The sequence below is a fragment of the Cydia amplana genome, chromosome 14, assembly GCF_948474715.1.
Source record: "Cydia amplana chromosome 14, ilCydAmpl1.1, whole genome shotgun sequence".
Taxonomy (NCBI): domain Eukaryota; kingdom Metazoa; phylum Arthropoda; class Insecta; order Lepidoptera; family Tortricidae; genus Cydia; species Cydia amplana.
Window position 1 is genome coordinate 12,736,986 of NC_086082.1, and position 13,130 is coordinate 12,750,115.

The 13,130-nt window shown below is 42.7% G+C and overlaps 1 protein-coding gene across 1 annotated transcript; it reads right to left on the reverse strand.

Moving 5' to 3' along the window:
* Window positions 1–314: 314 nt before the first annotated feature.
* On the reverse strand, window positions 315–12,813 carry LOC134654356 (beta-1,4-N-acetylgalactosaminyltransferase bre-4-like). The gene is made up of 7 exons (XM_063509820.1): window positions 12,570–12,813; window positions 11,309–11,432; window positions 10,969–11,066; window positions 10,410–10,593; window positions 9,831–9,950; window positions 984–1,079; window positions 315–498 (listed from the first exon to the last, which is right to left on the reverse strand). Exons 1-7 carry the CDS (start codon window positions 12,811–12,813, stop codon window positions 315–317), a joined length of 1,050 nt encoding a protein of 349 aa, XP_063365890.1.
* Window positions 12,814–13,130: the final 317 nt, after the last annotated feature.

Genomic DNA, 13,130 nt, shown 5'->3' on the forward strand with positions numbered 1-13,130 from the left:
CGTTATCAACAACTGTCAATGTCAAAATTATCAAACGTGATACAAACGTCATGTTTCGAACTGTTCGAGCCACAAGTTTTACGGTCTTATATCATTTTGTCAAACTGTTTATTTGGAAAAAAATTGCTAGAATAGTTGGTCAAACCAATTTATCAGTCAGTTACAATTAGGAAAACTATACTCATCCTTTTCTATTGGGTGCTAGTACTAGTGTAAGACAAAGATAGTATGATTCTCTGTCTATGTTTGAAATGAGACAATCCTTTGAGTACCCCTTTCCTTTCCTTTGCCTTTTTTCTTTCAGTCACTTGCATTTACAATTTATCACCAAACAGCTGGTTTGCGAGATATGGTAGGTCAATGCTGTCCAATTTCTCCTTGATGTTCGCGATGATGTGCGTGTACAGTTGGTGAAGGTTTCTCTTAATAACCACGTATTCGAGCGACGATAATCCGTCTTTCTTGCTTTTATTTTTCATTCCTGGCAACAGATGCATTCTGGAAACAGAAAAACAAACGCAGTAGAACTCGCTTAATCAGGGACCGAATACCGGTAAGTATAATAATTATAGCTGGTCAAGCAAATCTAGTCAGTAAAAAAAGGCGCGAAATTCAAATATTCTATGGGACGATATCCCTTCGCGCCTACATTTTTCAAATTTGCCGCTTTTTTCTACTGACAAGATCTGCTTGACCAAGTATATGTTCCATACAAATATACCAGTAGGTAGGTAGAGTCTGTGCGGACGGAAAGAGAAGAGTAGTGGATTGTATTGGGTTGGGCCCCATACATTCCACGACTCTTCTCTTTCCGTCCGCACAGACTCTATTCAATTTCGGTATCGTATTAAGGGACGATCAGGTAATATACCGACATTTGCCGACGCCGTTTTAATACCTATGTCGTTTTACACTGGTCCCGGGACTGACAAGTTGTGAAAACCAGACTATACTTAGTTGGCTGACCAGTTAAGTCTTCTAACCTTTTAGGGTTGGGCAGTGCTTTCGAGTGGCTGAGCATAGTATACCGAGCTACGGACATATTGTAACGTGTGATACGGTAACCCATCATCCGTAACCTGTAAGAATGAGAATTAGAAGATATAGAACGTACCTGAGGTATGAATGTAGACTAGGTATAAGAAAATCATGTTGTTATTTCTACCTTTCTTGAATAAATTAATTATTCCGATTTAGGCAACAGAGTGTCAGCCTTTCTAACTTTCGCAGTATCTGATGTTTTAAAATATAGCGATGACGTGACGTGAGAACTGCGACAATATGTCTGCGCACGCACTAACAGTAACAATCTTGAATTCAGTGGCGGCGCAAGGCGAAAATTTGATGTGGGCAAGGTACATTTTGCCGAATTTGCGAGGCCCTCTGGTGGACAAATTATACATAAAGGGCATAAACCATTAGGGCGTGAGGCGACACAGACCGCGATGCAGTTAGGCTGTGGCTCTCGTCGCCTAACGCCTAACGCCGCCCCTGATCTTGATTGACCATGACCATCGGTGGATCTATGGTGATCGTGAGTGTGAGGACTTGTGGGTCACATTAGACATAAAGTGTGGTGGGCAGGTAGACAAGTTAAGGTTATGCGCAGTTTATTTGCCTCCTCCGATCTCGAAAAAAACGTTGGATGAATTTGTTGATAAAGCAAATAATGTTCTTGAGATTCCATGTAAATATACTATAATAGTGGGGGACTTTAACCTCAGTGGTATAATGTGGACTGCTGATGCTTCATATACTAGGCCTACTCAATATAATAACTGCTTGCTTAAAAGTACTTTGGTTGATTTTATGTTGTTAAATGATTTTAAGCAATTCAACGCGGTGACTAACTCGAGAGGCCGTATTTTGGATTTGGCACTGTGTAATGAGGAAGTTCTTAAAGTCTCAGAAAGCTTATCTCCGATTAAACACATAGATGTTTTTCACCCGCCGTTAGACTTAGTAATTGAATTACCTGATAAAATAATGCCTAGGATAAATAAATCTAGTTCCAATTTTAATTTTTATAAAGCTGACTATGACATTATTGTAAGGGAGTTAAATAAAATTTCATGGCACGACATACTAGACAAATATAGCGATATCGATGAAATGGTAGAAAGATTCTACGAGATTTTGCGTGATATTATCAAAATAAATGTGCCCATGACAAAGCACAATTGCAACCGTGCCTTTCCAGTATGGTACTCAACCCATCTAATATATCTTTTAAATAGAAAACATAAATATCACGTTAGATTTAAAAAGTACCAAAATCCACTAGATAAACTAGAGTTTGATTACCTGAGGGTTGACTGTGAAAAGATTATGAAAACATGCTACAATAGTTACATAAATTCTATAGAAAAACAGATTTAAAAAAAATCCTAAGTATTTCTGGACCCATATTAAGAACATGCGTAAAAATAGTTCAAATTATCCTCCAGTCATGTTGTATGAGGATAAACAAGCTAGTAATTCTAGTGAGATTGGAAACTTATTTGCAGAGCATTTTAGTTCAGTGTATGATGACAGCGACACGAATAATAGTGTAAATCAACCAAATTTGAGTAGCGGGGAACTAGCTGTAATACGGACGGGTGATGTATCTGGTGAGTTATCTTTCACACAGTTTGAGGTTGAATTACAATTGCGGAGATTAAATGCTACGAAGGGTAAAGGCCCAGATGATATTCCCCCCGTATTTCTAAAAAACTGCGCTAAGTCACTTTCCATGCCACTTATGATTATATATAATGCGTCTCTAAAGTCAGGGTTATTCCCATCAGCGTGGAAACGAGCCAGAGTTATTCCGGTATTTAAAAGCGGCCGTCGGGAATTAGTTGCAAATTATAGACCCGTTTCCATATTGTCTTCGGTGGCCAAAGTGTTCGAAAGGCTGGTGTATGCTGCACTATTTGATCATGTCAAAGGCGGGCTCTCTCCATATCAACATGGGTTTATGCCTAAGCGATCTACTTGTACAAATCTTTTTAGCTACGTCACTAACCTTACAGAAGCTGTCGATGGTGGTCATCAGGTAGACGCGGTTTACACTGACTTTTCGAAGGCTTTTGACAAAGTTAATCACAAAATCTTAATTAATAAATTGCACAGTTTCGGCATTGCAGGTAGTTTACTTAACTGGTGCCAATCTTACCTTCAAGGCAGGCCTTCAACTGTGGTAATAGAAGGCACTCAGTCTGACTGTTACATTGCACTCTCCGGTGTACCACAGGGGTCTAATTTGGGGCCATTATTTTTTAACATATTTATTAACGACATTACCTGTATATTCAATAATTCGGCCGTATCGCTGTTTGCGGATGATCTAAAATTGGTACGGGTAATAAAAAATCTATCGGACGTCCATCTGTTACAAGAGGACGTGGACGTATTGGTAAAGTGGTGTAGGACTAACAAAATGGTACTTAACCCCAGTAAATGTTACCACATAAAATTTAATCGGAAACAAAATCCTATTCCATCAGAGTACATCATTCTTAACAAAGCTTTGCAGGAAGTCAATGAAATAAGAGACTTGGGTGTCACAATGGACAGCAAACTACGTTTTGTGAGTCATGTAGATAAGACAATAAATGCTGCCTTTAAATCTCTAGGGTTTGTGTTAAGATGTGCTAGGGAGTTTAAAGAATGTTCAACAATGGTGACTCTTTTTAACTGTTTTGTAAGAAGTAAACTAGAATACTGTAGCATTATCTGGAATCCTAGTTATAAAGTACATATTGAAAGGATTGAACGATTGCAAAAACGGTTTACTAGACATCTTGCGTATCGCTTTGGAACGGGCTGCCAAGGACTAGACTAGACTAAAACAATTTAAATTAATATCTCTTAGTAGTAGGCGTATTATGCTGGACCTAATGTTCTTGCACAAGCTTCTGAACGGCAGGATTGATTGCATGCATATGGTTAGTCAGATAGGGCTGAAAGTGCCGTCTCGTTTGCCACGTTACCCTTGTGCCTTACTTTATGTGCGTCGTAGTCGAACTAACCTATTAGCTCATTCCCCTTTGCCTCGCCTGGCTCGCCTATACAACAAGCATGCTAACAATGTCCCCTCATTGGATGTGTTTCACGACAGTGAAGCCTTATTTAAAAACAAATTATTATCTGTTGGCAACCTCAGCTAGCTCGTCTAACTCACCTTAGTTGCGTCGTGTGGAAAATTTATTGTTAATGTTAAGTTGTTAATTAGTATTTTATAGGTACTTTTTCTAAATTATTGTAATTTAAGCTTAGTCTTTTTCTGAGAGTTAACTTACAGTTTAAATTAAACATTATAATACTTAATGCATGCTGTGATTGCCTTTAAGTGGGGGATCAATAATAAATGTGCCCTCTTAGTTTGTAACGTATACTCGTATGTAAATTGTATCTTCTGTTGGTGATCCTAATAAATAAACAAATAAACAAATAAACAAATCTATATGTAGGTATAATACTGTGGGTGTTGAACCTACGTGGATCGTAAATGATAAATGCACGCACTCGTAAACAATATGTAATTTCTATAATTACAGTGTTTATTATTTGTTAGGTAACGTTAGTATTCAAACAAGCGGTTAGCAAGAGCACACACAGTTCACTAAAACACTCGTTAGGTTCATGCACCACACCATTATATCATTAGTCGATGAGTCTTTGGTTAGTGTCACAGTATTTATAATAAGATGTCACAGTCGGTACACGGATAGGATTTCAGCGGGTAATGCGCGTGCGATAGTTCCCGTGACGTAGGTAACACTGACGGAGGGGCGCGGTGCGCGCGGCATCGGCGCGAGCGACGATCGTTGCCTAGCAACGGTTGCCGGCTCGCGCGCCGCCATGTTGTCGACTTTCGTTGTGGGTCCAAACGAAGAAGGTTTTGTAGATTTATTTAATCTGCGTAATTTTGATACTGATGTGGAGTAGGCCACAAATACTCCCCCGCCGAGACCGTTTCACGGGCGATAGTGATCTAGGTGAGCTGGAAATCGAACTACTCGGCCGCTTCTGGTCTGTTTATCGGGGACTCTATCTGGTTGTAGTTGTGGCTGATTGCAGGAGTTGCGAAGCAGGTAAGCTGGTTTTAATCTGTCTATTGTAACTGTTGACTCTTTGCCCTGTATATCTATTTTGAAAGTTTTCTGGCATCTCTCCAGGACTTTGTATGGACCAGAGTATGGAGCTTCCAGGGATCTTCGGCCGGGGCCCTGACGCAGGTAAACGTATTCCGAAGAGAGCAGATCCTTTGGTACATAAAACGTCTTTGTTGTATGCCACGATGCTGGAACTGGGCTCAGGTTAGCCATATGTCTACGCAGGCGAGAGGCGAAGTCAGTAACGTCGATGTCCAGGTTGGTGGATGGGTTGAAGAATTCACCTGGTAATCTGAGGGGTTCGCCGTAAACCAGTTCTGCTGCCGATGTTTTGAGGTCGTCCTTCCAGGCACTCCTTATTCCCAGGAGTACGAGTGGTAAGATCTCTGACCATTGTGGGTTATTATGGCACATGATTGCGGTTTTTAGCTGTCTATGCAGACGTTCGATCATGCCGTTGCACTCAGGGTGGTATGATGTTGTCGGGCAATGGTTGGAGCCGAGGAAACCTGCGATGCTTTTGAATAGTTGCGACTCGAACTGTCTTCCACGATCTGTCGTTATTTTGTTTGGGCAGCCAAAACGTGCCACCCAGCCGAAGACAAAGGCTTTTGCACACGTCTCTGCCGTCATGTCTGGTAGTGGGTACACCTCAGGCCATCTTGTGAACCGGTCGATGACGGTGAGGCAGTACCTGTTGCCTGAAGAGACGGGAAGGGGGCCGATGAGGTCCATATGTACATGGGAAAAGCGATCGGAAGGGGTTTGTATCGGAGTAAGTGGAGCTGAAGTGTGGCGATGTATTTTGCTGCGCTGGCAGTCTGGGCAACTCTGTGCCCAGGTCTTGCAATCGCGACGAACGCCGGGCCACACATATCTGTCAGCGATTAATTTGGCGGATGTTGCGGCGCCTGGGTGGCTTAAATTGTGAATGCTGTCAAACACCTGTTTGCGGAACGGTGGTGTCAAATAAGGTCTTGGTGCGCTTTGAGAGAGATCGCAGTATATGCTTGCGCCTTCGGTGTTCACTTTTTTCAGTCGCAAGGAGGAACCATTAGTTAGGAGGTCCTGCAGTTCAGAATCTGAATCCTGATCTTCTGCAAGTGCCTTGTAGTCTATGGTTACTGCGATGGATGCTATACGTGACAGCGCGTCGGCAACTGAATTATCTATGCCAGAGATATGGCGAATATCTGTTGTGAACTGGGCGATGTAATCAAGGTAACGGTACTGCCTTGGCGAGCACTTGTCGCGTCTTGTGGTGAAAGCAAAAGTGATGGGCTTATGGTCGGTAAACACAGTAAAGTCTCTTGCCTCTAGCATGTGTCTGAAGTGGCGTACGGATTCGTAGATGGCAAGAAGTTCCCGGTCATAAGGAGAATATTTTTGCTGTGCTGTAGTTAATTTGCGCGAAAAGAATGCCAGAGGCTGCCATGCTCCATTTTTGTATTGATGTATGGCTGCGCCAATCGATGTGTCAGACGCATCTGTGACCAAAGAGAGCTGAACATTGCAGTCTGGATGTGCCAGGAGTGCTGCATCGCATACGCTTTGCTTGCAGTCCTCGAATGCTTTGAGTGCATCGCCCGATATGTCCACGGGGTGTGAGCCTTTTACGGAGCCAGTCAAGAAAGCGTTCAACGGCGCTTGGAGTTTGGCTGCATGTGGGATGAAGCGGCGGTAAAAATTAAGCATGCCCAAGAATCTTCTAAGCTCCTTTACCGTCTTGGGTACTGGGTAATCCTTAATGGCCTGAACCTTTGCTTCCAGAGGTTTGATGCCGTCTGCCGAAATGCTGTAACCGAGGAAAGTAACTTGCGACTTCCCGAACACACACTTGGATGTGTTTATAACCATCCCGTATTGCTGGAGTCTGGAGAGCAGCTGGCGGAGGTGTTCTTCATGCTCTTCATGACACGTAGAGTACACCAGAAAATCGTCCAGGTATGTGTAGCAGAAGTCTAGTCCCCGCGTCATCTCGTCCACGAACCTCTGGAACGTCTGACCAGCGTTTCGGAGTCCGAAGGTCATGAAGGGGAACTCGTACATGCCGAATGGCGTAGTGATAGCCGTTTTCGGGATGTCGCCTTCATTGACTGGGATTTGGTTGTAGGCTTTTACAAGATCGATGGTGGAGAATACTTTACAGCCTGTGATGTTCTGTGTAAAGTCATGTATGTGACGGATGGGGTAGCAATCAGGTATGGTGCGGGCGTTGAGCATCCGATAGTCACCGCATGGACGCCATCCGTTGTCTTTTTTCGGTGCGAGGTGCAAGGGTGAAGACCATGAACTTTCAGAAGGTCGAGCTGTTCCACTTTCGAGCATCGACTGAAATTCCGCTTTCGCTATCTTCAACTTATCGGGCGCTAGGCGACGAGGTGAGCTGACGACTGGGGGACCGGGTGTTGTACGTATGTGATGAACAGTGCCGTGGTTCAACTGACGGTGGGTGCCGGCCGGACGAGTGACATCAGGGAAGTCACGTAAAATATCGTAGTATCTTGATTCTCCAATGATAGTCTTGATTGAGGATATCGTGTTTGATGGTGGAACGGGTTTCGCTGGGGAATGCAGCGACGTTAGGCAATCTATGAGGCGCTTGTTGGTGCAGTCAACGAGGAGGTTATAGTGAGACAGAAAATCGACTCCGATTATGGCTTTCGTGACGTCCGCAACAATGAATCGCCAGCGATAGCATCGCCGCAGGCCCAGATCCAGTTCCAGGTGAGCATATCCGTATGTTGCTATGATAGAACCATTTGCGGCGTATAACTCGAAGTCGGTTTTGGATCGACGACCTCTGACATCTGATCGAGGGTAAACGCAAAGATCGCTTCCCGTGTCGATTAGAAATTGTACTTTACTGTTTTTATCTGTTACGAAGAGGCGGCCGGGTAGCGTAGGGCAGTCATTTTCGGCCACTTGAGGCTGCCGCGCTAGTTTTCCGTCTCATATTCGCAGGGATGGGTACACTTCGTTGCCTCCGAGCCGAATCTACGATGGTACCAACACACGCCGTCGCGCGCTTGAGAGCGTGCCCCGGACTTGGAGCGTGAACGGCTATTGCTCCGACGGGATGACCTGGTCTGGGAGCGAGAGCGAACTTCAAACACGTGGCTGGTGAGAGCTGCCATCTGTCGGGTGAGTTCAGCGATCTGTGAGGACATCGTCTCTAGAGGCGACGTCGGGTGCGGCGTAGAGTATGGGTTGTGCGCTGACAACGTTGAAGGCGTGGCGACGGGTAAGTGGGGTTGCGATTGGGCAGCTGTGGGTGACACTTCCGCGATGCGAGGGCTAGGCGAGGCAATCTCGTGAATGTGGTCCGCTAATTCAGACAATTTTGCCAGAGGTATGTCAGGGTGTTGAGCTACTACAGTTTGCAAGTGGAGTGGGAGCCGGCTCGACCAGACGGTGCGTATGAAATTTTCTGGTAATTTGGTTGGGCCAGCGAGGTGAATCAGGTGGCGGAGAAACTGAGATGGTTTTCTACTACCCAACTCCTCATGCATCAAAAGCTGCTTCTCTTTTTGTTGTTGTGATACGGACAGTCTACGTATCAACTCAGTTTTTAGCGTAAGGTATTTGTTTTCCTTCGGCGGGTTAATAATAACGTCCTCTACTTCTGCAGCGATTTCACGTTCTAGATGCGCCATAGCGTGATAAAATTTAGTCGAGTCGGATGTGATACGTGCGAGATCGAACTGAGCCTCTAGTTGCGCAAACCACACCGCAGGGTTATCCGCCCAGAACGCTGGTACTTTAATTCCAATTCGGAATAAACTTGCCTGCGTAAGTTGAGAAAGTTCAGCTTCGGCGTTGTTCGGCTGGGTCGTAGAAACGCCGGGCGGGTGCGTAGTTGGCGGGGCGATGAGCGAGGCGGGCGCGGTGTTTTGCTGCGCAGGTGGGAGCGAGACGGGTGCTATGCCGCCGGCTTGCTGTGGCCCGTTCGTTTCGACGTCGTTTTCCGGAGGCATATTGACAGAATTATCGCTGTTCAGGTTATTATCAGCCATGTTCTTGTTGTCGTGGTCACCAGTGTGGGTGTTGAACCTACGTGGATCGTAAATGATAAATGCACGCACTCGTAAACAATATGTAATTTCTATAATTACAGTGTTTATTATTTGTTAGGTAACGTTAGTATTCAAACAAGCGGTTAGCAAGAGCACACACAGTTCACTAAAACACTCGTTAGGTTCATGCACCACACCATTATATCATTAGTCGATGAGTCTTTGGTTAGTGTCACAGTATTTATAATAAGATGTCACAGTCGGTACACGGATAGGATTTCAGCGGGTAATGCGCGTGCGATAGTTCCCGTGACGTAGGTAACACTGACGGAGGGGCGCGGTGCGCGCGGCATCGGCGCGAGCGACGATCGTTGCCTAGCAACGGTTGCCGGCTCGCGCGCCGCCATGTTGTCGACTTTCGTTGTGGGTCCAAACGAAGAAGGTTTTGTAGATTTATTTAATCTGCGTAATTTTGATACTGATGTGGAGTAGGCCACAATACTTATTGTCTCGGCAATAAGGATTACGAACTTCCAGGTAACAAACTTGAAGATGGTACGATGCGTGACTAATCTCGTCCTGCTCAATGTTCTAAATAAAGAACGCTTTATTTTATGTAGTTGCAGCCCAGAAAATCGGGACAAAACTTGAGAGCATTGGGCAGAATCCTGAAGTTCCTTAAAAATGCTTGGGTTGGACGAGGATAAGCAACCTGTGAAACATATCGTCGTCTTCGGCGCCCCAGCCCCAGTAGCGGTTTGAGTAGCCGTTGACTTTCTTGAATTGCTCCAACGTCATAGCTGTCACACCGCCAAATATACCATACGGTAGCCTGAAAGAGGGGTCAAAATTGGTGGCTAATTGTGCTAAATATGACGCACCGACAACAGGTGCCGATGCAGAATAAGTGGTCACGTTTAATAGCGAAACGAATGAAAGGAAACCATTGAGTGTTCTGAGGAATATTCTGATTATAATCGCCTACACTTAAACTCCACTGGACATTTTGATTCAGCGTGTAGTTGTTTTGGTGAGTATATAGTAGTACGGAAAGCTGATTCCGTCGCCTCAGCAACGATAGGTAAGTATTATCACTACATAGTATAAAACAAAGTCGCTTCCCGCTGTCTGTCTGTCCCTATGTATGCTTAAGATCTTTAAAACTACGCAACGGATTTTGATGCGGTTTTTTTAAATAGATAGAGTGATTCAATAAGAGGAAGGTTTATTTATTAACCCGTGCGAAACAGGGGCGGGTCGCTAGTAATGTATATAATAATTATCACTTCACTCAAAACCGAGCGTATCGACGGCAGCGGCCAAGCGTCGAGGCTGCTTGTCGCACTGGTACAGGTTCCGCCGGTCGAGCGGCAGCAAGTCCACATCGTGGAAGATGAAGCACTCCCAGCTACCCATCTTCTGGCTCTCCAAAAACCCCACGTTCATGAGCTGGCCGCGGTTGAACGGACGCGTTCCTGGTCATAAATGATAATATATTTATTAATTGAGAGAAAATTATCAGCAGGAGTTAAAAAGGTCCAACCTAGGTGTACTTGTCTTATGATAAAGGCTGCAAAGGTCCCAGAACTCCCAGAGAATGTTTTTGAGAACCAGAATGAGTTTGTGAGCTTTTGTAGTTTTAAGACCATTGATGGTGTATAGAAGGTGTGGGGGCGTAGCCATCGTGACAATTCGTTAATCCGTAAACGCCAATCGAAAAGTTAATATGTATCGGAATGAGAAATGTGAACGAAGAGCCACGTCATTATTTAAATATATACATTTGTATACATTGTTTACTAGCCTTTCGGATGGCGTTACGATGAATTGGTGACAATGACTATACGTACCTGCTTGTTCGATGATAAAAATTCCATATTCTATTTGTTGCTTCATAAGAAACGAATGCATGTACTTTATGAATGTCGCCAGATGCTTTTGGCGATCCCTGTAAAACACACGAATGAAATATTGAGAAACCAAAACTTAATATGTACTAAACCACAAGGCCACATTAAGTGCGAAAAACAATTTCCACTATGCTTGTCTCGGACCAGAAAGTGGACATAATTCGGGGATCTAGAGACGCGAAAACAGACTGTAAAAAATGCAAGGTCATGAGGAGCAAAAAACGTTGAGTTTTGGTCAAAATTGTCGAAAAAAAAAATGTGGAAAAAGAATGATACAAACCTGTATGGCACTATGATAGCAACTTTGTACCACGTCGTGGTAACATTGGACGGGATGTACAAACCGCCCTTACGCACCACGGGATATTTTTTCGCCACCACATCTAGGTCTATGTCTGAAAATACTCTGAATCATAATATAAAATATTTTATCCTATATTTTATCTAAAATCCAGAATGTACGTTATGATTTACGAGGAATTTAATCTCGTTAGATCATTGTAAGAGTCCCTGTTTGGCACTTTTATTGTCCTTTATGTCTATTTTGTCGTTAGTTAAGTATTAAGTACGTACTCCCTTTAAGCTTTTATAAGCATTAGAAAAAGACTACGCGATCTTGACGTGTCTTTTAATTGAAATCGCTTTTTAAAAACCAGTAGGTACCTAACTTTACTTATGTATTATATGAAAGCAAAAGAATGTAAATTATCGTATATGATTCATAATTGTTACAAATATGCCGTGACTTATTTTTAAAAAGTGTTTTTCAATAAAAAAAACACGTTAAGATTGTTGACCTTTTTACTAATGCTAAAAAAACTATGTACCTACTTATAGTTCGTAAGTAATATGGTAATGGCACAGAATAAGTAATAGTATATGGTTTAAATAAGATAAGATAAGATAATATTTATTCATTTAAAACTTATGCTAATTTGATTGATACAATGGTAATTATCCATAAATGGTTCATTTTATTGGTCACTATCAGCGTTTGTACCTATTATAATTACTTTACTCTTTGTTTTGTACCTTTAAGAGCCAACAGGAGTGAGTGGTCATTTCTCCATACAAACGTACTCGACTGTTTCCTCCGTGGGTTTTGAAGGTAGAGCAATGATTTTTTCAACACAGATTAATATTGTCAATATCTGTGTCGGACCGTTTAGCTTTTTTTGATATTTATGTTTTTTAAGGTGCTAGAGCCCTTCAAAAATGGCCAAAATGGCCTAATTGACTATGCCGCAATGAGAGGCGTGGTATTCAAAATTGATATCAATTAGCCAAAAAATGAAAACGGTCCGACATAGATAATTTCATAATCATTTAGATTTATAAATTTGGTTACGAATGGTTAAGTTTTGGAGGAGGAAACAGTCGAGTACGAAACCTCGATTTTTGAGATTTTTACGCAGGATTTTTCGCCTTGTCTTTATCGCACTAGTTTTAGGAGCCGCTTCCGTTAGCGAGACGGGTATATTTACCTAAAATATTTAAATCTCAGCTCCTATTTCGTCTTAAAGTTAAGTGTACTTACTTACCTTCAACTGAAGCATTCTGTAAATAAGTGCTAGACGTTGCGGTGGTACTTTTGCTGCTAGAAGTAGCGTTGTTGTTCACATATTCAGTTGATTCATATGTTTCCGGAGAAACTGCCAGGGTAAACTCGTTATTATAAGCCTCATAGGATTTAGCAGAATATGAGCTATTGAAGAAACCATGGAATGTGTTCATAATAATGGCAGCGAGACACAACAATACTAGAATTCGAACGATAGGAGGCATGGTGTATATAAAATACGAATTAAGACATGAACCCAATTAAAATAAATAATCACTAAAGAAAATGCAATAAATAATTTGAGAACAGTGTTTGAGAATGACACAGAATGACATTAAGACTCTTGACGTGAGTATTGTATTCTTTGGTGAACATTCTCTTTGGGTATTAGCAGGGGTCGGACAAAAAGTGCGGATGACGTAAAAATGACGTAATCTTGCACACAGGTTGAGTTTGTATTTAAACTTCCGTGTGACATGTAGTAACAAAGTAGTATTAATGAAGTAACAAAATAATCGTAAATAAATCCATGGAATTAATA

Coding starts and splice junctions, on each gene's coding strand:
- LOC134654356 (XM_063509820.1), bottom strand. CDS start 12,813: ATGCCTCCTATCGTTCGAATTCTAGTATTGTTGTGTCTCGCTGCCATT. Junction 11,433..12,569: donor ACAGAATGCTTCAGTTGAAG/GTAAGTAAGTAC, acceptor TATGATTCAGAG/TATTTTCAGACATAGACCTA. Junction 9,951..10,409: donor GTCGATACGCTCGGTTTTGA/GTGAAGTGATAA, acceptor CCCCTCTTTCAG/GCTACCGTATGGTATATTTG.